Source organism: Mustela erminea, chromosome 11, assembly GCF_009829155.1.
Source record: "Mustela erminea isolate mMusErm1 chromosome 11, mMusErm1.Pri, whole genome shotgun sequence".
NCBI lineage: Eukaryota > Metazoa > Chordata > Mammalia > Carnivora > Mustelidae > Mustela > Mustela erminea.
The window spans coordinates 31,968,395-31,993,871 of record NC_045624.1 but is presented as its reverse complement, the minus strand read 5'-3'; the positions used below and the strand labels follow the sequence as shown (position 1 = coordinate 31,993,871).

Sequence of the window (25,477 nt, the reverse complement as noted above, 5' to 3'; positions counted from 1 at the left end):
TGGCAATGACTGAGCTCCAGACAGGAAAGGCCCAAATTAGCTCCTAAGAATCCTGAGACTCTGGATGTGAAAAAGCCTTAAATTCAATCATAATACTGATGAGAAAAAGAGATGATCACATGAATAAATGTATTCCTGCTCTTTATCAAGAAAATGCTGTGTTATTTTAATATTGTAATTCTTCCTTTTCTCCCAATTAGCTGTTATGAAATTGACCATTTGTTACAATAGAGAAGATAATTTGTGTGCCCTGCTTTCCAAAATGGACTTTTGCCCAGGATGCCAGAAAGTACAGAATCAATGCTAACAGTTAATCACAGAACTTACTAAGGTGGATTGTGACACATTTTTTTTCCTCTTGATTTTCTATTTCATTAACTTTATTGCTAATATGTCTATTCTCATAAGCTGTTATAAAGGAAAACATGGCGACTATTTAAGTCTCATTAATAAGGAAGGGTTTTTTTTTCTTTTCTTTCTTTCTTTCTTTTTTTTTTTTTTGAAAGCCTGAGCAGAGGGGAAGGGCAGAGGGAGAGAGAGAATCTTAAGCAGGCTCCATGCCCAGTGCACAGGGCCCGAGCTCATGAACTGAGCGGAAATCAAGAGTCAGATGCTTAACCAACAGAGACACCCAGGCACCCCAACGAGGAAGCTTTTTAATTCATCAACAGAATGTAAGCTTTTGTGTTTTGTCATAGGGTCCTCGATGACTTTCCCATGTAAACTTTCCCAGGAGAACACCGCACTGCATGTTGAACAGGACTCGAAACTTCTGTAACAGATGGAAACCGCTATTTACTAGTCCTCAGAAAGAAGTCTCCTCTGGACCTACTTAGCAACGGATGAGTCACGGTCCTCCTCTGACAGGAAGCACAGAGCTCCTCACTCCCGCACATCCCGAAATGGCCACGGTGCTGCTTTAAATAGGTAAATGAGAAATGCCACTTACTTCACTGTCGCTTGGGCATGTCCTGGCACTACAGGACAAGACAGGAAATACTCTGGGCCAAGAAGTGCTTCAGGTGTGCCCAGGCGGGCCAGGCAGGAGTTGAGCTGCCGCCAGACGGCCAGGGCCCAGTCGACGGTCTTGCACACGGGATCACAGGGCGAGGGCACCTGACCTCTGAACTGCAGAGACAGAGAGGCCCGGTGTGGGGCTTGGCTTAGAACAGTGCTTTTCATTTTGTTTTTAACAGGTCAAAAATGAAAAACAGAAACATTTAAAACTATAAAACAAAACCCTAGCTGCATCTGAGCCACCTAAGGTAGCTGAAGGAGGGACAGCTAATACATAGAATTATGTGTGTTCCCTGGGATACAGACCTGTGGCTTGTCACAGGAGATGAAAGCGTTCAGACACAAAAGCGCAGTAAGAAGACTAAGAAACCTTACACAAATTCTTAAATACCAGTTCTGCTAGACATTATTATCCACATGTATACAGAGCACTTCACAGGGCCTTGCACATAGGAGGCGCTAAAAAAGGATTCTGACTTCATGAAACAAGGAATGACCTTAAATATTCCAATATTTGGTTAAGTGACAAAATGGTCCATTCTAGATCTGTGGCCTGTTCACCTTGTATTAATTTAAATTTCCCTAGAAGGAAAGTCTCAGTTAAAATGCTAATAACCTCATCAAAATGTACAGAGCTCTGCTGGCATAATGGGATTCGTTTTCAAATTTTTAAACATGCCAATTTTAAATGCTAGTATGTAATATACATAATCTCATGGTAGCAGTTCTTTTCAGAATTATGTTCTACAAAATCAAGTCCCTTTTTTGTAGCATAGAGGGCTCACAAAAGGACAAAGATTTCTTTAGTATTAGGAGAAATATTCTTCAATTATTTAGAAGTCAGATATAGCAGTTAATTCAGTATTTTACCAGAATGGGATTCCTATAAACCTTGGTTTTACCAAGTAATTATGATATTAAGACTGGGGGTAGTTTATGAATATGGGTATATCCTACTTGAAGGGATATAATTTAGCCAACTCAAAATGAAAGTGTGGTTCAGCGATCCCAGCAGCTCTGTTGAAACAGTATTACTGTGTTACATGAGGCTTTGGGCACTCTTGTAATTTCTCTTTCTCTTCAAAAGAGGAACAATTGTTTTTCTCTGATATTCTTCCAGCAAGAATGAGATCATGTGCTACAATTAATGACAGCTGACTATTTATTTATTAATAAAATTACAATGATTATTAAATACTAGTAGGATGCCTGGTATTGTCCTGAAAGGCCTCTGATATGCCTTTCAGGACCTGGAAGAAGAAATTGTGATCAAGGGCCAGCATATGTCTGAGTGCCCCCCAAAGATTTGGTTCTGTTCTGCAGTCACAAGATTTCTGAGGTTTTGCAGGAGTCATTCATTCCCACCGCACATGTACCCAAGGAATCTGTTTTACTAACCTACTACTAGTGACTCTTGGTAAGCAAAAGGCATTATCCCTCCCCTCTGTCTATTCTTCACAGCACACCCCACATTCCCATTCTCAAACAGTGGAGAAAAGAGCACAGCTTAAAGCATGGAACTTTCTTTTCAAAATAAGTAAAATAAATCCTTCATAAACTATGTGTACCAGTGAGTTGGATGTGGGGGAGGTCCATTTACCTGAAATAGTGTCAATCTACAGAACAAAACTGGGACTTTTCAGAGGATAACATGCAAATTCATGAGGCCTTCCACATTTTTCCCTTAGGTAAACTATGGGCTTTGGGTGATTATGATTTATCGATGTAGGTTCATCCATGGTGAAAAAAAAATGTATCATTCTGGTAAGTCCTGCAGATTATGCGTGTAGGGAAGCAGGGGGTATATGGGAAATCTGGGTACCTTCCTCTCATTTTTAATGTAACCTAAAACTGCTCTTTAAGAAAATAAAGTTTTTAAGAAAAAAAAACTAGTATCCTTTGTGATTATTTATGTGGGGTTTTTTTTTGTTTTGTTTTTTTGGCAAAGAGACTTAAATATTAATGATAATACTAACGGAGGCATCAGTAATTTGTAAAGCTATACACCTATAACTGTCATTACATACATTTTTCCTACTGGTGAACATGACAGGATGGCCTAGCTTTGGTCAAAAGCATGCATTTATGACCAGCCAATGGACTTTAACAGAGCTCAGGGTAGATGATTTCTCTGATTAGGAATTTCAGATACTAATTCACATCACTACTGGAAAGCATAGTTTACTAAAATACCAAAACCATTCCCACTCCCTATTTCTCTCCACTCTCCTCCCGTTATCCCGCACCCACAACTGCACGCACATCCACATACCCTAACACAACGGACACAGAATTTTGTTCAAGGACTTGGGGGAACGCTTCCATCTTGGGAATGTAAGTCTAGCTACAATCTGGGGCAATGGGGTGGGTAGAGAACCAGTTCTGATTAATGAAACAGGCAAGGAAATTCTGTCTCTGGGAGTTTCAGAAAAAGATACTTTCTTCCCGGATAAGGACACTGAGAAGGCCAAAGCTCTCTTTTCCTGTAGTGGCGTCCGTGTTCCCACCTTTGAACATGCTTGGGTGCAGGTGTGGTGTCTCAAGTCCTGCTGACAACCTGCAACCTTGAGAGGAGCTCAGAACACTCCCCCAGACCCAGGAGCTGACATCATGGTGCTGAACAGATGTCAGCAACACCTCCCACTAGACAGGGATTATGGAAGGAAAACATGCCTTTTTGTCAAGTAGGTAACACAGTGGGTGTTGCATTGTTTACAGCTCAAACTATTGTGATAGAAGATCCTGTCTCCTCCAAATGTGGCCAGTGGTGCTGGATTACAGGACAAAGTCTTACTAACTCAAGCTCTAATGTTTCCAGTCAGTCCTGATGCTCAGATCCTGACTCAACTTCAGAATATTAAATAGCAATGTACTAGGTTTAGTCAGCACCAATTTTGTTATTTGGGAGGATACAGAATATTTTATTCCAAAATAATCAGGAGTCATATTTGCTCTTGAAAATGTGTCAAAAGCTAAAGAATTTTAATTTTTCATGTGACTTTTTTATATTTACTCTAGCACAGAATAACAGTCACACATCAAAACTAGCTTGAGTGGATGGATAACATTTTGAAGGCCCCAAGGAAGCAGTAACTATTCTTAAAACAAGTGATCAGTTTTCTTAGATACCCTTCTACAGCATTTGGGACTTGGAGAGATTCCTTGAGAACAGTTAGTAACAGCAGTAAAACCTATTTGTTTTCCTTTTTTTTTTTAAATACTTAACATAGTCCAGGAACTGTGTCAGGTTTTATATGCGTTATCTTACTTAACTCTGGGATATCTGAAACTTGCCCTTGCTGAGGCCACACAGTCAGTAAGTGGTAGAACTCCAGCCGGGGCCCCTGACACTAACACCCCTTCTCCTGGCAAGAAGCTGCAGCTGCAGTTCGTTACCTTGTTCATGACTTTCCTTCGTAAGAACCTCGGCAGCAGGCCCTGCATGGGCTCGCCGTCCCACCGCAGCTGAACCCAGCGGAAATGCTGCTGCACCAGCAAGTCAGAGCCCTGGAGACAGGCCTTGGCAATGGTTCCCATCAGAAAGCAGTTCTCGTGAAAGTAGTAACACTCAGATGTTCCATTTCCTAAAACAAACCAAATGGCCCAACCTCAGCAAGCCATACGATGAGACAGACAAAGTCAAATGAGCCTAAGGAAGAACATGAAGTACAACTCAGACTCTGGGCAACAGAATGCTGAGAATCCCACAGAGCCTTCCTTTTGGGCAAGCTCTTGCCACTCCCTTTACCTTTTTGCAAAATCCAGGGGCTTTCGGTGCTGCGATTTTCCAGAGGGGCCAGAAAGTCCCCCAGCAACTCAGACAATGAACATTTTTCCAAATTCTCTAAGACGATGATGACTTTCTTATTCATGGGAGACTGTTTCACGGGGATCAGACAAGCTGTGGTCAGAAACAAAATTTATATATACAATGGAATACTATACAGCCATCAAAAGAAATGAAATCTTGCCATTGAGACAACGTGGATGGAACTAAAGGGTATTATGCTAAGCAAAATAAGTCAATCAGAGAAAGAAAATTATATGATCTCCCTGAAATGAAGAATTTGAGAGGCAACATGAGGGGTTTGGGGGGTGGATAAGGAAAAAAATGAAATAAGATGGGATTGGGAGGGAGAAAAACCATGAGACACCCTCAGTCTCACAAAACAGAAGGTTGCTTGGTGGGGGGGTAGGGTTAGGGTGGTGGGGTTATGGACACTGGGAAGGAAGGGTATGTGCTATGGTGAGTGCTGTGAAGTGTGTAAACCTGGCGATTCACAGACCTGTACCCTGGGGCTAATAATACATTATATGTTAATTTTAAAAAATTAAAACAAAGCAAACAAAACAAAATTTAGTGATTAAAGCTTTCACAAAAACTGCTATGAGCTGGTTAAAAATCCAAGTCTGAAGATAGAAAGTGTTAGCGAAGATGTGACATAATCAGAATGCTCTTTAACTGCTGATGAAGTAGGAGGACTCTGGAGAAGAGTCTGGCATCGGTTAATACAGTTCCAAGTGTACACATACGATGATCCACTACTGGTTTCACGACAGATCCCAATTAGGATCAACCCCGATTCCCGCTGACAGCAGAACAGATACACAGGAGTATATTCATAGATTGGAGAGGACAGTGAACAAACGCCCACAATCCTCAACATGGACGGTCACAAACAATTCAGTAAGAAGCAAATCGCAAAAGTACACACATAATATGATTTCAACACATAGAGTTCAAACACGGGCAATACTGAATATAAAATTTAGAGATTCACAAGGGAGTAAAAGTAGTAAAGGGATTTAAAGGTAGTAAAATGATATAGAAAAGCAAAGAAATGGTTATCACAAAAGATGGACCAATGGTTTAGCTCTAGAAGGGTTTGTGAAGAGGGCACATGGCCACATTCTGGAAGCTGGGAATAATCTGTTTCTTGGCCTGGTTTGGTACTTACGTGGTTACTTTATTTAAAATTATTCACTGATCTATAAATATGGGTAGTATGTATTTTATGAATATATATTTCATAATACAAAAGGTCAGAAACCCTTAAGTGACACTGAAATTACACCTACATGTAATATACATAAATTACGAAGCTAGGACCTCAGAGAGAGAAGCAGATCCATCCTTTCACTTTACAGACCTCAGAGGGGTTAAAGAGGTTTGACTTGGGTTTCACGACGGTTGTGAGGAAGGACTAGGACTTTGGTATTTTTTTTTTTTTAAAGACTTATTTGTCTGAGAGAGAGAGTGGGTGTGCACATGCTCATGTGAGAGGGGATGGGGGAGGGAGAATCATCTGGCAGACTCCACGGTGAGTGCGGAGCCCAGTGCCGGTGTCCACTCCACGACCCTGAGATCATGACCTGAGCTAAAATCAGGAGTTGGATGCTCAAATGATTGAGCCAGCCAGGCACCCCAGGACTTCTGAACCTTGCCTTAGTGATCCTCCTTATGAAAGGGGCATTAAATTGCCTACCGACCCAACACGAAAGATAGAAAATAAATGGAAGGTTGTGATTATATATAGGAATCAAGTAAGTCCATAGACGGAATGTACTTGAAACAGTGCTTAGCACCTACTAAGCACTCCAATGTTAACACTATAGTTAAAGCATATTACTACTTCCCACATACCAGTGGATTATAATATTTTTAATTTTTAAGATTCTAAGATGCCTCAGTCTTAGCCAAATTAACCTTGAGAAAAAGAGATCAATTTAAAATACATAAGTAATTTTTTCATGTAGTCCATTTCTCCCAAATATTCATTATAATAGATTATACGCTAGTCCCCCTTGTTACTCTGGACAAATGCATTTTCACTTTCAAAAGAACTCCTTGAACATTGTAAATGAATCTCTTCTGAGACTGAAATAGCTTCTCTGCACACTGTGAAGCTTTAAGACTAGAACACTAGAAACAGTAACAGCCCCTCTGGATGCGGTGGTTTTGTGGGGGCTGGTAACCAGCGTCCGCTTGTGCTCAGGCTCCTTCCACACGGATATTCGGTACACAGCGCTTCTCCGCATTCACCTGTTCTTGCAGAAACACACTGACTGTGGAAGTATGATGAATCTACAGTTCATTTCAACAATGATAAACCAACAAACCTTTTCTACGTGGTGATAAAAACCAGAGCGGGCTGAATGGCTCAAGGATCTGCTTTCCTATACCCAAGGACTAAAGGACTCCATCCTTCCTGAATTTGTGTCGAGGGTACAGCTAGCTCCAGTGGCCTGAAGCCGCGGCTCCAGCCAGACTCTCCATAGGAACACGTATCTGCATTTCCACAACTGTTCGTCCATGGCCCCCTTGCTGTATGCCCTAGGCTAAGTGCTGTGGCATACCAGAGGGGACTGGTTCTAAGTGGGGGGGGGGGGGGCATTTTAAAATGCATCTTTTTCAACGGATAGCATGTTCCTAGGCAGTCAGGAGAAGGCTTTCATTAGCAGAGAATGAAAACGGGGCAGGAAGAGACTAACCCATCAGGTCAAGGTCAGAATAGATGCAAGAGGGCAGGACGGTGAGGTCAAAGCTGATAAAAAAGCTCCAGTCAGAGCTGGCTAGAAGCCTGGGGTGAAGTCACATCAGTGGCATGGGATCAAGCAGCCGCAGCTGTGGGCAGCGGTCCTGCAGCGACCATGTCCTCCCCCCTCGGCTGCAGGGAACCGTCCCGGGATGCATCCCTAGATGTTCTGACTTCACTGGGCTGGGCTGGGCCACTGGCACCTTGTGTGCAGCCTGGGGTGAAACTTGAGGATATGCAGCCTCAGAACGCGGCCACAGATGACAGGTGGAAGAACTAGAATGTTGTGTCGGGAGGGAGAAACCACTGGCTCTGGGTGGCCACGCAAGTCTGAAAGGAGGATAAACAGGATTGGATTTCGGCTTTGAAATCTCACTCTGGTGCCAAGAACGCCTCGAGAGGAAAGAAAAGGAAAACACACCTACAGGGGTCTGATTGCTGAGGTGTGTGCAGGAGGTAAGAGTCCAAGGCCAAGGTACGAGATCAAAGGGGTTTGAGATGGAGTCAGGAGAGCTGAGGGGCTGGCCGTCTTGAGAGAGGTGCAGAGAGGAAATGTCAAGAGACAGCGCTGGTGTTCCCGCTGGAGAAGAGGCCGCACGGCTCGGGGAGGCTGAGCGCTCCTGGGAAGAGCACACGTGGGGCGCGGGCGTGGGGATGGGTCCGGTCTCAGGGACTGGAGGAGGGAGGCATCCTGTCGGAGAGGTCCAGCGGGTGGTGGGACCTGAGCACGGGAGCAACCAGGGAGAACTGAGGCTGGGGATAAAATGAATACGTTCACAGGAATGCCGGAGATGTTTTGAAAACCACTTAACATTCTCTTAGGCCCACAAAAAAGGGCTGTATGGCTCCTCCATTAATCACCCCTTAAACGGACAATCTGTGCCCTAGACAAAAAGGGGGTAAAGTTGCCGTTCAAAGCAGCTGGGTTGGAGTCCCCCTCGTCTTGGTTTATCCTGGTGTCCCATCAGGTACCAACCCAGGGTCAGGGAGACGGGGCTTCTCTGATGAAAAGCTTTGTCTTCAACAATGCCAGTCTCAGGACCTCCTTTACTAAGTCACACCAACTGCTCTAACTACTCAAGTTCAACACCCTAAACTAAGTTGGTCCAAAGGTAAATTTTATTTGCTCAACAGCATGTGCCTCCTTCAGATTATTTAGCGGAGTTTCAGGTCTAACCAAGCCCAGGAGCAGGAAGTTTCCAGTCTGAAGGATGAACCAGCCTCTGCTCGGCTGCTACAGAGATGAGAGAGGCTACACACCCCACGCGAGAACTGGAGATTTCTACCAACGTCTTGCCAGAAAAAGTTAGCCATTTAGATTCCCTCGCCTTAGGCTACTTCAAAGCCCTATTTCTGAAACGAATTGACTCTTTTTGTCTGTTTTTGTTCCAACTTTATAGGCTGTGCCAGCCCCACTCCTCTCCTGCGGACTGATGGTCTTCATCAGACACTTCCTGGGCTGGGTTCAGGGCTACAGCCCAGTTTTGTATGACCTTGTATTCAAAGTTCTGGAGATTCAGTTCTAAAGCAACAGTCGATGGTTTAAAAATAATTAACCTACTACATTTATAGTTAAATCCTAACTTCTTTGTGTCCAAAGTGACCACAAGTCTGGATAATCTCCTCCCTGGGATAGAAAGCAGCCTGGCTTTTATAGTCCACTTAGAACAAGGCTGTGCAGGGATGACGCCCTGAGTCCGGATGAGAAGCAAGGGACAAACCTTCCGAAAGCCTCAGTAATGTGGTGTCCAAGGAGGTAAACTGTTATGGGGACTCCAACTGCTGACTACGGTTATTATGGTAATTCTATATTTATTACTTCCAAAAAGAAAAGTTCTCCCAAGGATTCAAAGTGTTACTTTAAAATACCAATCTAAGTATCCAAAAAAATTTTTTTTGCTTATTGTCACATGTAATTTTAAAAAGTATCTGTCTTGCTGGCCTAACTACATACCTTATCCTGAGGCAAAATCTGATCCAATTCTAATACACCTTCATACTGCCTTCACCGAACAACAGAACCATATACTGTGACTACCTCTCACAAAAGGCAGCATGAAGGGGAAAATATTTTTCTGAATTTTATTTTAATTCTATTTTCTATTTTCAAATAAACACGAAATAATGCTTGGTAATTTTTTTTAATGTGTTCTTTTGTTCTACATTCTTTTCTTCATGGGAACCTTTTAGTCTCCATATAAGTTTTAGAATTTTTTTTTTTTTTTTTTTTGAGCGAGAGCGAGCAGGGGGCAGGGGCAGAAGGAGAGGGAGACAGAGAACCTTAAGCAGACTCCACGCCAGCGCAGAGCCCTAAGCAGGGGCCACCATCTCACAACTCTGTGATCACGACCTGAGCCAAAATCAAGAATTAGACATTTAACGGACTGCGCTACTCGTATGCCGTTAAACCTAATAATTCAAAATACATTTGCTACTTTTCCTTCTTAGATACTCTGCTCATGTCTTTCTTTTGTTCATTCTCTGTGACTCTCTCTGCTGGCTTTCTTCTGCAGTCATAGAGAGAAGCCCATGAGGTGATCTATGTGCAGGCATAGTGGAAGCTCACAGTTCAACATCCTAGCCCAGCCTCTTCCAAGTAGTTTAAATCTCTTCCTGTGAAGCAAATAAGGTTAAAATCAGGAAATAAATGTACTCCTTACAAATCAGTATATGCCTCAATTATACTAATATAATTCGATCAATTTAATTTCTTGGTAAAAACGCAAGAGAAAAACTGACAAGTAATTCCTATTCCAACGTTATTCTAAAAACTGCAGTGGAAGAGCCTAGGAATATCCTTTTCCTCATCCAAACCTCTGCCCCCTCTACTCATGGCCCTTTTCCATCACCTCCTGACCAAAAGAACAGCCCCTGTTTCGGGCCTTCTGCTCTACAAAAGAAGTGACACCACACCCATCAATGACTCCTCCCATTGGCTCCCAGGAGGGGACCCTGCCCTGCTCAAAACCCTGGGGCCCCGCCTACTCTACTGAACATGCACCGTCTCTGTGATCTTTCCACTGGTCTCCAGTCAATAGCAGTGGGTCCTAGGGAGCTCCTAAAATGCACGGAATTTTAGGAGATGAGGATGGACAGCAGCAAGGGAAGATCAGGGGCCAGACCCTAAGCTTCTCCACATATGATCAGAGAACCGTAGTGTTTGTCCCATAGCCACTCGAGTATAACAGCCAGGAAAGGACAAGCGCAGCTCTAAACTGTAGAATGAACCCCGTGAGAGCTGCAGAGGCTTGTGAGGGGCTGACGGGAGGAAATAAGCAGCGTCAGGGACGAGACCTCCGCAACGACAGGTGGAAGGGCAGCAGCAGGGAGGCCGAGAGGAGAGGCAGGACCAGATTCAGCAGAATTCTGCGCTGACGGGGCACAGAGAACAAGGCAAATTGAGGAATGTTTGACAACGCTCAGGGGCCTACCTTGGGCGACGGCATTCAAGGTCTCAGCAGATGAGGGGGCCTGGGTGGCTCAGATGGTTAAGCATCTGCCTTTGGCTCAGGTCATGATCCCGGTGTCTTGGGATCAAGCCCCCAGTCGGGCTCCCTGCTCAGCTGGGCCTGCTTCTCCCTCCCCCTCTCCCCCTCCCCCCCACTCATGCTGTCTCTAAATAAATAAATAAATAAAATCTTAAAAAAAAAAAAAAAAGGCCTTAGCAGACAAACCTACATTTGTGCCTTACCTTTGTTATTAAAAAGAGAAAAAAATGTATTTCATAATTATAAGTTACTGAGCTGAAGAGAGAATAAAACCCTGTCCCATTTAAAGGTGATAGACCACTTCTTACATAACAAGGGTGGTTAAAATGGAGGCTTTTTTTTTTTTTTTTTTGCTTCAGTCTGTTCAAAAACTTCATTTTTAAACTCCAGATCACTCTATCTTTACGCCCTATCATCACCTACTCCACTGTCGAGTTTTGCGCCCTCTCCTCTTGCGTCCTCCTGCATGCACACTAAGCAGGCTCTTTCACTTGCGGACACCTGAAGAGGACATAGGACAAGCATTCCCTTTGTCTTTGCCTGTCTACTTCCTCTCTAAGGAGACTCACCCACTCATCAGCCAATAATTATGAGCTTTTAAGTGTACCCGGAAAAATAGAAGAGTAAGGTACAGTACCAGGCTTCATGGAACTCACAATGTGTGTGTGGGCCAAGGCCAAAGCTCAAATAATACCCTCACGGCCTTGACCTATAGTTAGGTGGGGCACAGTTATCAATAAAATCTGCTGATGTTCACCAGAGGAAGAAGTCCTATCTGGAGGGATCAGAGAAGCCTTCACTTGAGGTATCCTTAGAGAATTTTAACAGGGGCTTTTTCTGTCATTTCCAGAAGGTCAAAAACCACATCTGTTTTATTCAGTACTGTACAGCATAATATTCTGCAAAGTACCTGCGAGGTTGGTAGTCACAGCATATGTGTGTGTGTGGGAGGGGCGTTGTGTATTTACTCTACCATTCTTGAGGAGAGCTGTAGCATGAACTAAGACTCAGAGAGTAGAAAAGACAAGGGCATGTAAAGAAGAAATAGCATATTCTGTTGGAGCACAGACATCTATTTTAAAAGGGCCAGATCTTCCAAAGTAGACATACGGATGGCCAACAAGTCCATGAAAAGATACATGACATCACTAATGATCAGGGAAATGTAAAACAGATCCACAATAGGGTATCACCTCACACCAATCAGAACGGTTATCGGCACAAAGGCAATAGATAACAAGCTCTGGTAAGACTGAGGAGGAAAGGAAACCCTAGAATACTGATGGTGGAAATATAAATTGGTCCATTTCCATACTATGGAAGATAGTATGGAGGTTCCTCAAAGAATTCAAAATGTGAGATTTTCCAGCAATCCCACTTCTGGGTATATATCCAAGGGAAACGAAACAAGAATCTCCAAGGGTAATCTGCACTCTCATGTTCACTGCATCATTACTCACGATAGCCAACAGACGGAAAGAACCTAAGTGTCTGTCAACAGATAACTGGAATATTTTTCACTCAGGGAGAAAGAAGAAAATCCTGCCATTCTCAACAACACAGTGCACCTTGAGGGCCTTACACTAACAGAATTAAGTCAGACAGAGAAAGACAAATACTGTATGATATCACTTATATGTGGAATCTGAAAAAACCAAGCTTATGGAAACAGAGTAAAATGGTGGTTGGCAGCAACTTGGGGTACGGGTGAGGGAAATGGGGAGATATCAAAGGATACACAATTTCAGTTATACGATGAGTAAGTTCTGGGGATCTTAGGTCTCGAAGGGTGACTACAGTTAGCAATATTGTGTTATGTACTTGAAAGTTACTAAGAAAGTAGACCATAATTATTCTCAGCACAAGAGAAATTTTAATAGTGTGAGGTAATAGAGGTACTAGCTCATGTTATAGTAATTATTTTGCAATAAAGAAGTGTATCAAATCAACATGTTGTAAACCTTAAACTCATAATAGTATGTCTCAATAATATCTCAGTTTAAAACATAAAGGGTCAGATAAGCCCATCAGGTGGGTCCTTTAACGGAAGGCCTGGCGTGGGTGATAGAGGAATGTGTGGGCCTTTCAATGAAGGGTCTGACTGCCTGTGAAAGATATTTGGGCAGGAGAAGCAGCAGGCATAGCAGCCATTCACAGGAAAGGAGATGAGACATAGGAAAGGGGGCCCAAGGCAGGACGGTACCAATGGGATGGAGGAAGAAGGCGTGCTGGGACCCATCTGGCCTGTGACTATGGACTATGTGGGACCAAGACAAGGGCTCCATGAATGAGAGGATCGGGGAGTTCTATCCAGGCCTCATGTGGCTTTAAAAATAGAAATAACTGACAACACTGAAAGGAGAAAATCCTACATTTTCACATAAAAATGGATTTCTGACTTTTTAAATTTGTTTTTAAAGATTTTACTTATTTGGCAGAGAGAGAGAGACAGGAGAGAGGGAACACAAGCAGGGGGAGTGGGAGAGGGAGAGAGAAGCAGGCCCCGCTGAGCAGGGTACCCAATGTGGGGCTCAATCCCAGGACCCTGGGATCACGACCTGAGCAGGAGGTAGACGCTTAATGACTGAGCCACCCAGGCACCCCGGGATTTCTGACATCTTAAAAGTCACAAGAGCACCTGACACTGGATCTCACTGCCATCAGCAGCTAGCCGCCACAGTGGAGAGCCGCCGTCCTCCGGTAGATGGAGATAGGGCCCCCCACTCCCCACCTCACCCATTAATGTGGCCTGTTTGCACTCTAGACATTCAGGTTGTCAAGCCTGCTGAAAAGACCAGAGTTTCAAGTGAGACAGGCCGAGAGACTTGTGCCACTCACCAAATTGGGAAATAGGAAGAGGAACTCTTATGCTGCACACCCCACCCCCAAGTTTAGAAATGCTGTGCTGGTCACATCTGCATCCCTGTCGACCTGAGTCACTGCTTTCTTAGCTCTCTAAGCTTAGAGTGCAGAGCAGAATTCAGTCTATAATTGCTATCTGCTCTGACAAAGTGAGAACAAAATAGTTCAGCTTCTTATTTGAGATGAAACAAGACTGAAAGTTGGAAAAAATGTAGTGGACCTGTGGGGATACAGAAATGTCGGTGCGGGCGAGTTTCTAAGGGGCTGTGGCCGGCAGTGGTACAGGGCAGGCTCGGTAGCAGTCTGAGTCCTGCTGGACCGTGTCCTTGCTGGGCATTCTTTGGTCAGGATGCTCCAACCTTCTGTTTGAAATGTTTTCATGTTTATAAATCAGGGTGTTTACAATAGGGCCTACCAGAGTCAGAGCTAAATAAATGTTCGTGATTATTAGTAACAGCCGCAGGGAAAACAGCTTGCTGCCACCGACTTCCACTAGTTTCTGAACAAAGGCTGACCCATGCACCACAGTAATATTCAGATTCTGGTGGGATCTTCCTGTCCTTAAAATGTGCGTCTAGGGGCCCCTGGTGGCTCAGTCATTAAGCGTCTGCCTTCTGTTTAGGTCATCATCCCAGGATCCCAGGATTGAGCCCTACATGGGGCTCCCTGCTCAACAGGAAGCCTGCTTCTCCCTATCCCACTCCCCCTGCTTGTGTTCCCTCTCTCACTGTGTTTATTTATTTGACAGGAAGAGACAATCTTTAAAAAGAAAAAAAAAGCTATATTAATAAACAAATTAAACCTGATTCTTCCACTCTTTGTTCTGGCAAGATACTGAGCCTCCCTGTGTCAGCTTCCCCATGGTGGAACAGACATGACACCCACCTGCACAGGGCTGTAGTGGAGATTATAGGAGTTCGTTAATGTGTGCAACGTGTTTAGCACAGCACCGCTCAATGATGCACCAAGGGTTAAGTGGAGGAAGTTCATGTCAGATTTTTCAAGAAGGGGTGCTTTGGTTGTAGCGAGTTTATAAATATTTCACTAAATATCTATCTACTCTTTATGATCATCATGCAATTCTAAACAGCATCAGTGACAGAATACTTAGTCCTGCTACGATGGCTGGTGACTCCCATCACGTGCTCCCTTAGTATCCCTCTGGTGCCAGTTACATAGTACGCAAGTTACAAGTAAAAGATGGGGGGTGGGCACAGGATGAACAATAAATGCAATGACAGATACACGAAAATACTTTTTTTGCAAGTGTTCAGCTTGCATTTTCATCCCCGGGGTGTTAAATTCTTAAAAGTCATGTTAAATTTACCCTCCAGAAAGGAAGCTTATTTCCTTTCAACGGCATCACTGAAGATCATGCCCTTCGGTTACGAAATTCATTTTGCTGGGATGGTCTTACCACTACTGACGAACAGGTCTCCTAGCTGTTCCTTGGAGAAACCAGCATCCACTTTGGCTCTCACTATTTCACACGTGAATCCTGCAGCCATCTGTCTGTGCTGTGATAAGAAATCAGGGATTAGTTCTACATGCTTTCAAAATTTTCTGAGAAAAGGAGACGTACACAGGTAGTGGCTACCTTCATGCAGAGAGCAAGCTGATGTGCTACGTAGTCTTGCAAGCTTCCTTCTGGGCCATGGAAAATGACATTATGGTATTGCTCGACCTATGAATAAACCAAGAGGAAATGTGAAGAAGAGAGAGAGAGAGAAAAAAAAGAGTGATCCCCAAGTAGAAATTTCCCTTTCGGATAATCCTCAGTCTTTGAAAACATTAAAAATAGTATTTTCAGGGTTAACTTTATCCACTGGGCACTTGAAGTCTTTCATTTTAAGATGAAATACTGGCAGATATAGTATTTATAAACTTATATAGTATTTTGTGTAGTATTTATTTATAGGAAGAGCTGACACTTAAGGAGCACACTCTTTCTTCCCTGTATCTTCCACACTGAGGTTCAGTACGCAGGCTAGGAACATGGTTCTTAGTATATTTTGTCCCTTGCAAATGTTTTTCTTTATTATCTCTTGCAGATGCTCTCTAGTTTGAGTTTCCCCTATGTTTATTTTACTTTTGAGTGGTATTTAGAATAGCAATGAATTACATTATTTCAATGTATTCTGGAAAATACAACAAAACAATGAAGTAGAATACAAAACACTGATAGTCTCAGCACTGAGAAGCAACCACTGTAAATACACTTATGCTTCCCTTCATAGGCTCAGCAATCAGACAACAAAAAGAAATAAATGGTATCCAAATTGGCAGGGAAGAAATCAAATTTTCGCTCTTCACAGATGACATGATACTTTATATAGAAAACCTGAAAGACTCACCAAAAAATTGCTAGATTGGATACATGAATTCAGCAAAGTCGCAGGATATAAAATCAATGTACAAAAATCTGTGGCATTTCTATACACCAATAACAAAGCAGCAAAAAGAGAAATCAACCAATCAATCCCATGTACAATTGTACCAAAAATCACAAGATATCTAAACCTAACCAAAGGGGCAAAAGATCTCTACTTGGAAAGCTAGAGAACGCTTATGAAAGAAACTGAAGATGACCCAAAGAAATGGGAAAATATTCCATGCTCATGGATTAGAAGAACAAATATTGTTAAAATGTCTATACTACCCAAAGCAATCTACACATTCAATGCAATCTTTATCAAAATAACACGAGCATTTTTCAGAGCTAGAACAAACAATTCTAAAATTTTTATGGAACCAGAAAAGACCCCGAAAAGCCAAAGTAATGTTGAAAAAGAGAAAGCTGGAGGCAACACAATTCCAGACTTCAAACTCTATTACAAAGTTGTAATCATCAAGACAGTACAGTACTGGTACAAAAACACACACAGATTGATGGAACAGAATAGAGAGCCCAGAAATGACCTTCAACTACATGGTTAACCAATCTTCAACAAAGCAGGAAGGACTATTCAATGGAAAAAGGACAGTCTCTTCAACAAACAGTGTTGGGAAAACTGGACAGCCACATGCAGGAGAATGAAACTGGACCACCTTACACCAGACACAAAAACAGATTAAAAATGGATGAAAGACCTGAATGTGAGACAGGAAACCATCAAAATCCTAGAGAAGAACACAGGCAGCGACCTCTCTGACCCAGGCCATAGCAACTTCTTACTAGACATGTTTTGGAGGAAAGGAAAACAAAAGCAAAAATGAACTACTGGGACTTATTCAAGATAAAAGCTTCTGAACAAGGGAAACAATCAACAAAACTAAAAGGTAGCCTATGAATTGGGAGAAGATATTTGCAAATAACACATCAGATAAAGGGCTGGTATCCAAAATCTATAAAGAACTTATCAAACCAACACCCCCAAAATAAATAATCCAGTTAAGAAATGGGCAGAAGACATGAAGAGACATTTCTCCAAAGAAGACATACAAAAGGCTAACAGAGGCATGAAAAAAAATGTTCCACATCACTCATCATCATGGAACTACAAATCAAAACCACAATGAGATACCATCTCACACCTGTCAGAATGGCTAAAATCAACAAGTCAGGAAACAAGAGATGTTGGCAAGGATGCGGAGAAAGGGGATCCCTCCTACACTGTTGGTGGGAATCCAAACCGATGCAGCCACTCTGGAAAACAGTATGGAGGTTCCTCAAGAAGCTAAAACTAAACCTACCCTATGATCCAGCAACTGCACTACTGGGTATTTGACCAAACGATACAAAAATACTGATCTGAAGGGGCACATGCACTGATTCAAAGGGCCCATGGGCAGAGCCTAAATGTCCATCGACTGATGAAAGGTTAAAAAAAAAAAAAAAAAAAGTGGGATATACACACTATGGAATATTACTCAGCTGTCAAAAAGAAGGAAATCTTGCCATTTGCAATGACACAGATAGAATTAGAGTGTATTATGCTAAGTGAAATAAGTCAGTCAGAGGAAGACAAATACCGCATGCTTTCACTCATACATGGAATTTAAAATACAAAACAGATGAACATAGGGGAAGGGAAGAGAAAAATAAGACAAAAACAGAGAGGGAGGCAAACCGTATGAGACTCTCAACTACAGAGAACCAACTGGAGGTTGCTGGAGGGGCGGTGGATGGAGGGATGGGTGAAATGAGCAATGGGCATTAAGGAGGGCACGCATTACGATGAGCACTGGGTGTCATATGTAAGTCATCAATCACTAAATTCTACTCCTGAAATCAATGCTACACTCTATGTTAACTACCTTGAATTTAAATGAAATCTTGGAAGAAGAAAAAAAGAAAAAGTACTTTATGCTTTCTTGAGCTTTTTTCTCTGTATAGTGGGTATGTATATGAATATGTATATTTATGTATTTTTTAGAGGGCTATAGGAGTGTAATCTCTTTACAGATGTTGCATATCAGAGAATATCTTGACTTCTTACATAAAAGACATCTTCATGGATGTAAGATTACCGGGTCAACTATGTATGTTGTCCCATTCTGGAATTCGGTGTTTCAAAGAAACCTGGGTAGAGACTGATCAATTTTACCCTTGTAAAAAAGAGAAACTGTCTGGATGCCTACACTATTTTTTTTTTTTAAACACCTTTCTCCCTCACATGTGAGGGTACCTTGCCTGCGAACATGTGGAGATGCAGCACGCCCTGGGATGGAAAGTCAGTCACCATCTGCCTGGGGCAAAGTCCGTGAGTGATGTGTGGAGGGTGCTGTGGAGGGGAGTCATGCCCCCCACCTCTGTCATCCCGGGGCTGAGCTGCCACTCCCAACCTACATGCCTGGGAGCAGCTTTCTTCTTGGAAAGATCTTACAGAAGACATCGGTACGGTTGAAGTGGCATCCTAACCAGTACACGTGATGTAGCTCATGTGTCCAGCTTGAGTCACCCAGACTGAGAGAAACACTAAACATGAAGGGTCTGTTCAAGTCTAAGGACATCTATGTTGCTCTCTTGTGCTCTGATGAGCTTGTCCCTTTGAAATCCCAGGGCAAGGCCACATCCCTGAGGGTGGCTGGGATAGACCTAGTGAAGAACAGGCCACCGGTCCATCACTACAGGAAAGATGACGATTCTGGGATATGGAAAGCTGAGGGAAAGCTGTTAGCATGGAAGGAAGAGGGGGCTCCTACTTTTCCTGGGGCCGAAATTTAGGGCTTGAGCTTTGGCCTCTAAAGAGACAAAGACATGCTGAGAGTTAACTCCTGGAAAACAGGAAAACCAGGCTTGACCACTGGGTGTCAGACCATGAGCTAAAAAGGGAAGTGGTTTTTATTTTGTTTTGTTTAAGATTTATTTATTTGACAGACAGAGAGATCACAAGTAGGCAGAGAGGCAGGCAGAGAGAGAGGGGGAAGCAGGCTCCCCACCCAGTAGAGAGCCTGATGTGGGGCTCGATCCGGGACCCTGAGATCACCACTTGAGCTGAAGGCAGAGGTTTAACCCACTGAGCCACCCAGGTGCCCCAAGGGAAGTGGTCCTTGAAGGGGACCACTACTGTGGGACTTGGGACTGGGTTTTAGGCTCTGAAAGACAACATACCAGTGATTTTCTCTCAATACAAGTATTATTCCACTACTGTTAAGCCTTCACTACAGCTGGATTCCCCTGGGGCTAGAGCAGCATGAGGAGAATGATACACCTGAAGGAAACAGGACAGTGGCTCCAGCTGCCCAGGGAACAGCATCCCAAAGCCACAGGATGAAGTCAGCATGGCCTGGGCTGTCTTCTATGGTTCTGGGCGTCTGTGAGACAAGCAATGGTAGAAGTGCCAGCAAGGACCAAGACTGGGACAGGGACTGTACTTAAAATTTTAAAAAGTTACACAGATTTGTCCTGTTGTGACCTCTTTCTCCCAGCCTTAAACGGAACAGGATAAATTCTTTCAATCCACAGTCAGAACGTTTTTTGGCTTAGAAATTGTTTCTTCCATTACGGTCTTGGTAATTTCTCCTCTTCTAATTCTCTTTATTTTGAAGGAAGACCAATACTGCTTACATTCCTTCTATGTCACTGGAGAGGGTATCTGTCTCCTCATCATTATCGTAACTCTTGTCCTTTGCTTCTGCTTCGGGGCGAGGGCCTTAAGTTAGTCTTTCACAGCGCTGAAGAGAATCATCACCATCTCCCTTCCGCTCTTTACTGTCTAAGTACAAGTTCAATGATGTCATTACATTTTCAGTTCTTAGAGTTTCTTACCTCACGCACCTCCTTGCCAACACTTCCGCTTTAATCTTAGCCTCTCTCTACCATGGCTTTCTTGCCCTGCTTTCACGGTTGATCTTGCATTCTCTAGAGAAAGGACATCATTTTCTAAATTCTTTTCCATTCTGTGTCATACTTTTAAGGTGTTATCATTCTGAGTTTTCAGAACCATAACTTCATTCTGTGCCGCACTGTTCTTCCACAGGTATAATGTTGTTGACTTGTTAGTATTTATGTTCTGTTAAACTACAGAATTCACAGTAAAGCAGGCTGTGTGGACGGTCATTGGCTTCACTCGCTCTTCACAAATTTTTCAGCTGAACTCCACCTTAGGTCACAGCTGGATGGGGGGCGGCTGCCTGTGCTTGTGGGTTCCACTCCTCGACCGGGCCATGGCTGCCGCCGGCTGACCCTGGGCGGTCCACCGAGGCAGATGAATGTGTGAGGTACGCTGCAGTCCCAGGAAGCAGGGCACTGCAGCAGCCATCCTGCGGGAGGTGCTTCTGGGACACACTCCCAGACAGAGCAGCCTCACCAGTGCCTGCCCACCAACTTCCTGCTCAGGTATTTCCAGCTCTGGTCTCTGAATGAATGCAGAAGGACCTATCTTGACAGGAGACAGAGGAGGTGGTCACGGAGCTGTCAAAAGCACAAGCCATGCCGTAGGTATATGCCTCCAATTTTCTAACTTCTATCAACCTTGCCTTTTTGAATCATTACTATGATGGTAGGAGGAAAATAATAAAAGTGCTCTCCTATCTAATTTCAGGTAGGCCTCAAATAAGTGGGTTTAATACTCTCTTATACCTAAAGGTACTGGAAAAATTTTCCAGATTCTTGCCAAAGGAAGACCTCAGTTCTATTTTCCTCTGTTACTGTTACTTTTCAAAAGCACTTGAGTGGGAAATTTTGCTGGGTACCGCAGGCCAAGTGCAATTTTTAACCAGAAGTTAGTACTCTCCAAATTAATCCCAAACTGCCATGAGTTATTGAGTAGAAATGCTCTCACAAGGAATGGATTGTTTCATACCAGTGAAACAGGATACAGATTTTCAAGATTTACTGAATATTCTACCCCTGAGATTTTCAACTAGGACTGCTATTTAATCTTGTCTCATTTCTGAAAACAAGAGCGCTCTATTCATTACAGCTCTCCTGTCAAACTGCCTACACTATCTTCAGATTGATTTTGGAATCACGTAACACCAAGAGACCCAATCTCATAGATAAGCTGTCTTCAATTTCAACAGCTCATTTGTTCTCAGATTCTAGGTTCTTACAAAATACAGACAGGAAACATTCCATTTGAAATTTCCTTGAAAAGGCCATTCACTAGCAGTAAGCATTTTGTCTTAACATAGTCTAATATCCTTTCTGTAATAAGGAAAAATATAAAAAAGGAAATAAATGGAAAAACAAATGCACAGACTTCCAGATCATTCTTACATTCTAATACATGCATTTCATTAGGTTTTTCCTCACTTCAGATATTATCGATTTTTTGTTAATGGTATTTTGTTCTATCTCATCTAATGGTATAGGAGCCCATTGCTCTACGGAGACTGGGGCAAACATACAAAGCTATGCAAAGAAAACACATTTAACTTCTCTGGCTAAAAAATTACATTTCCCCAAAGAGCAAGATCTGAGGTATTATGAACACACACGCTTCATGGTGCCAGCAGAGGGCTCTAAAGATAGGAAGATAGGCAGGCAGACAAGATTGGCAGTGGAGGGGGTGGTAAGTAAATATTTTAATTGTTTTGAAAGGAGATCTGCTCTTTAATAAGAAAATCAAAACCCAACTTCCGGAAGGTGAATTAGACTCACCACAGTTACTCCTAAGTGCGTGTTTACAGTGGAACATTTTTGCTTATTACTGAAGGGACACTGGCCTTATTATCACAATCGGTACCAATCCCTTTTATTCTGGCGTCTCCACAGCCCATTCAGGAAGTTCTTATCACATGTCAATTAGTGCTTTGTGACGCAAATGAATTCTGGATTAAATGGAAACAATGACCTCCACAAAGGCCCATCCATCCTTTGATTGTTTTCCCCCCCACAGTGTCTTGCTGCTGTGTCCACCGTGGTCAACTGGCCACCTGCGCTGTGTTTTCAGACTTGGGGCACTGTTTTAAAACAATAAACCTCAACTTCTCTCAGAATTTCACTTGTCAGAGTCTTGAGGGAACGCTTCTACTGTTGAGACCTGGTTTTAGGCAGGGTTCTGCTAAGATGCTGAACTCAAAAAGGAATAAAAAATAAAAGGTTTTTACTGAGCCAATAAATCTGAGATGGCTGTAGCTCCCAGGGTGATGATGGCTTTAGAACTAGGGCCTTCTTTCTGACCTCTTCTACTGATTTTAAAGAATTTAAGTAAGATGTTAGAGCCACAAACCACACAGTTCCTGCCAACTGATTCATATACAATCCCCCAAAACATTATGGGCACATCCGGCATCTGGGCGACAAAAAAGCTGGAGTCCTTCATGGTAGAGAGGGTTTTGGCCATATGCCGAGCTCCCTCTTTATAGAAATAGGTATAAAAGAAAAATGGGAATTTAAGAGAAAATAAAGTTCATAGAGACACACCACAAGTTTTTTTTTTTTTTTTTAAATTAGCTTACTGAAACTTGAAAAAGCCAACCTTGGACTTGGTTATGAACTTCACATAAAGACAGGTCCTCATTTAGTAACACAGACATATGAATTTGGTATTGTAGTTATTAAAAAAAAGACAAAACCCCAAAAAACAAACAACTAGAAGATATATAACTTTGGATCTAACCTCTCCCTTGTCAGCCATTCTCCACCACGCATGAACTCTTCCTGCTCCAGACCTCCCCTGGGCTAACACTGGCCCTGTTGCCCAGAATCTTCTTCCACTATTCCATGGAATCCAAAAGATTCACTGGTGTTGGAGCCATACTTTGTCATACCAGGGAACTGGCTTCTTCCTTCTGCTAGGACTTTACCCACAATTACCCCTCCATGCCCAACAGAGTTCAGGCTAGAACCAGCCAGCCACCTGCTAATGGAGTTGATGGAGATGTGTGGCCTTAGATTCATAACCACCGTCATTTACAATACTATTTTTATGGGAACATGGCAAATTATTCTGGGACTCTATGAAGAGCAGGTGGAATTTTCTAGTCGTGATTCTTGATGGTTAGTGTAGCACATAGTGGGGTAGCTGTATGACTACCAGGCTGGGGAAATCTCAAGAATCATGTCCTAGGGGATTCAGAGTCTTTTTTTTTTTTTTTTTTTTTTTTTATTTAGGAGCACCTGGGTGGCTCAGTGGGTTAAGCCTCTGCCTTCAGCTCAGGTCATGATCCCAGGGTCCTGGAATCGAGTCCCACATTGGGCTCTCTGTTCGGCAGGGAGCCTGCTTCTTCCTCTCTCTCTTTCAGCCTGCCTCTCTGCCTACTTGTGATTGTGATGTCTGTCAAATTAATAAATAAAATCTTAAAAAAAAAAAAAAGATTTTATTTATTTATTTGACAGATAGAGATCATAAGTAGGCAGAGAGAGAGAGGAGGAAGAAGGCTCCCCACTGAGCAGAGAGACTGATGCGGGGCTGGATCCCAGGACCCTGGGATCATGACCTGAGCCAAAGGCAGAGGCTTTAACTCACTAGCCACCCAGGCGCCCCCAGAGTCCTATATTTTAAAGCAGTGTTCAGTTGAGGATGACCTATTTAAGTATTTCTCTAATAATTACTCATAGTCACTGAAGTATTAAAAAAGAAGTTTGCAAATAACTAATAAAAACTGCAATTGGCTAATTAAAATCTGAGTTAAAGCACAAAGTTCAGCTATTATAATGAATTATTAGCAAATCAAAACTCAATCACATTAAATGTTTCCTTATTAACTGTCAGAATGGACATTTAAGATTTGTATTATTTTAATTATGCAGTGGAAGTACTGAAAAATAGCACCACTAAAAAAAGAAACAAATCTGACTTAAAGTCTTCAATTCATGTGGCTTTCTGCATAAGGGCTTTAACATATGCATTCTATGTAATACATTTACATCTACAGTTAAACTGGTTATTACGATTTGTTCTTAACCAATAGGTTAATAACTAGAATAAACTATTATTACATGCACGAGAATGGAAGACAGACTAGGTGCAACTCCTTAGGTTCTACCACTTGCTTGCTGCAAATCTTGGACAAATTACCTTCGGTCTTGGTTTATTCACCTGTAAAATGGGGGTAACTGATAAAACTACGTACCCTCATGGAATGATTCAATGAAACAGTCTATAGCTCTTACAACAGAGCTTGGCACATCATAAATACTCAACAAAGTCAGATATTACTAGGTTTGCATGTTGTACAGATTTTCAACAATTCAAAGACCGATCAATGTGCCTACAGTTACTGTGGCACTGGGTGGCTAGGTCACTCTCCAGCTCAAACCCTACCAGTGGCTTTCTAGTACACCTGGAATAAAATCCCAAGTTCTTGCAATGATCCCGAGTGATCTAGCTTCTCATCTCTCAGACCTCATTGCCAGCATAGACACTTTTGTACCTGCTGTTCCATCTGCTTCCAAGACCCTTCATAAAGCTGCCATCTTCACCTCATTTAGTTTTCTGTCTCTGCGTCTCTATAGAAAGGTCTTTGCTAACAACTCCACCCAAAAGTTCTTTCTGCCACCCGTCCCACTAGTTCTTCATCTCCTTATGTGCTTTGTTTTCATTTATACTTGCATACTTTCCAATATACTTCTCTACTGACTGGCCATTACAGATGCATTTATTCATCTGTTTCTTATTTGTTTTCCCTCACTAGAATGTAAGCTCCATGAGGTCAGGGAATGCATCTTACACAATGGTATATCCTAAGTTTCTAAAACACCATCTGCATTTAGAAAGCTCTCCATAAATACTTGTCAGACAACTGAATTAAATAACCAAACAGGATACAAAAATGTGTTAACACATTATCTGTCTCATTAGAAGGGGTTATAATCTCACATGAAGATGAAACATTCACAACCACAGTATTATATTATGGCCTGAGTCACTTTAAATTTTGAAGTGATTGCTAAAATGCATGATAAATATTTACTATCTTCATCCAGGGGTTAATTGTTGAATTTTAAAAAGCCCTTTGTGTACACTCATTAAGCTGAGAACAGAACAACGAGTTAGTCTCGAATTAGTTTGTTGGTCTTTGGTGGTCCCCATGTCTTGTGCATTAGGAGGCACACCTATAAGTGTACTTGGAATATTCTGGATATAATGTACTAATAGACATTTCATTTAACAGACCTACTCCAGTCAAGCCTAATGTGCAGCTGTAATTTGTTTCATCATCTATTTTGTCATCTGAGAATAT

At 42.5% G+C, this 25,477-nt stretch overlaps 1 protein-coding gene across 2 annotated transcripts in view; it reads right to left on the bottom strand.

Moving 5' to 3' along the window:
- CTTNBP2 (cortactin binding protein 2) overlaps positions 1 to 25,477 on the bottom strand; it is a 149,642-nt gene that overhangs the window by 13,672 nt on the left and 110,493 nt on the right. For both annotated transcript variants that reach the window (XM_032304690.1, XM_032304691.1), the window contains 5 exons: positions 15,501 to 15,587; positions 15,321 to 15,420; positions 4,766 to 4,918; positions 4,414 to 4,601; positions 950 to 1,128 (listed from right to left, as the gene is read on the bottom strand). In XM_032304690.1, coding sequence (XP_032160581.1) covers positions 950 to 1,128; positions 4,414 to 4,601; positions 4,766 to 4,918; positions 15,321 to 15,420; positions 15,501 to 15,587 — 707 coding nt within the window. The remainder of the gene's footprint in view (positions 1 to 949; positions 1,129 to 4,413; positions 4,602 to 4,765; positions 4,919 to 15,320; positions 15,421 to 15,500; positions 15,588 to 25,477) is intronic.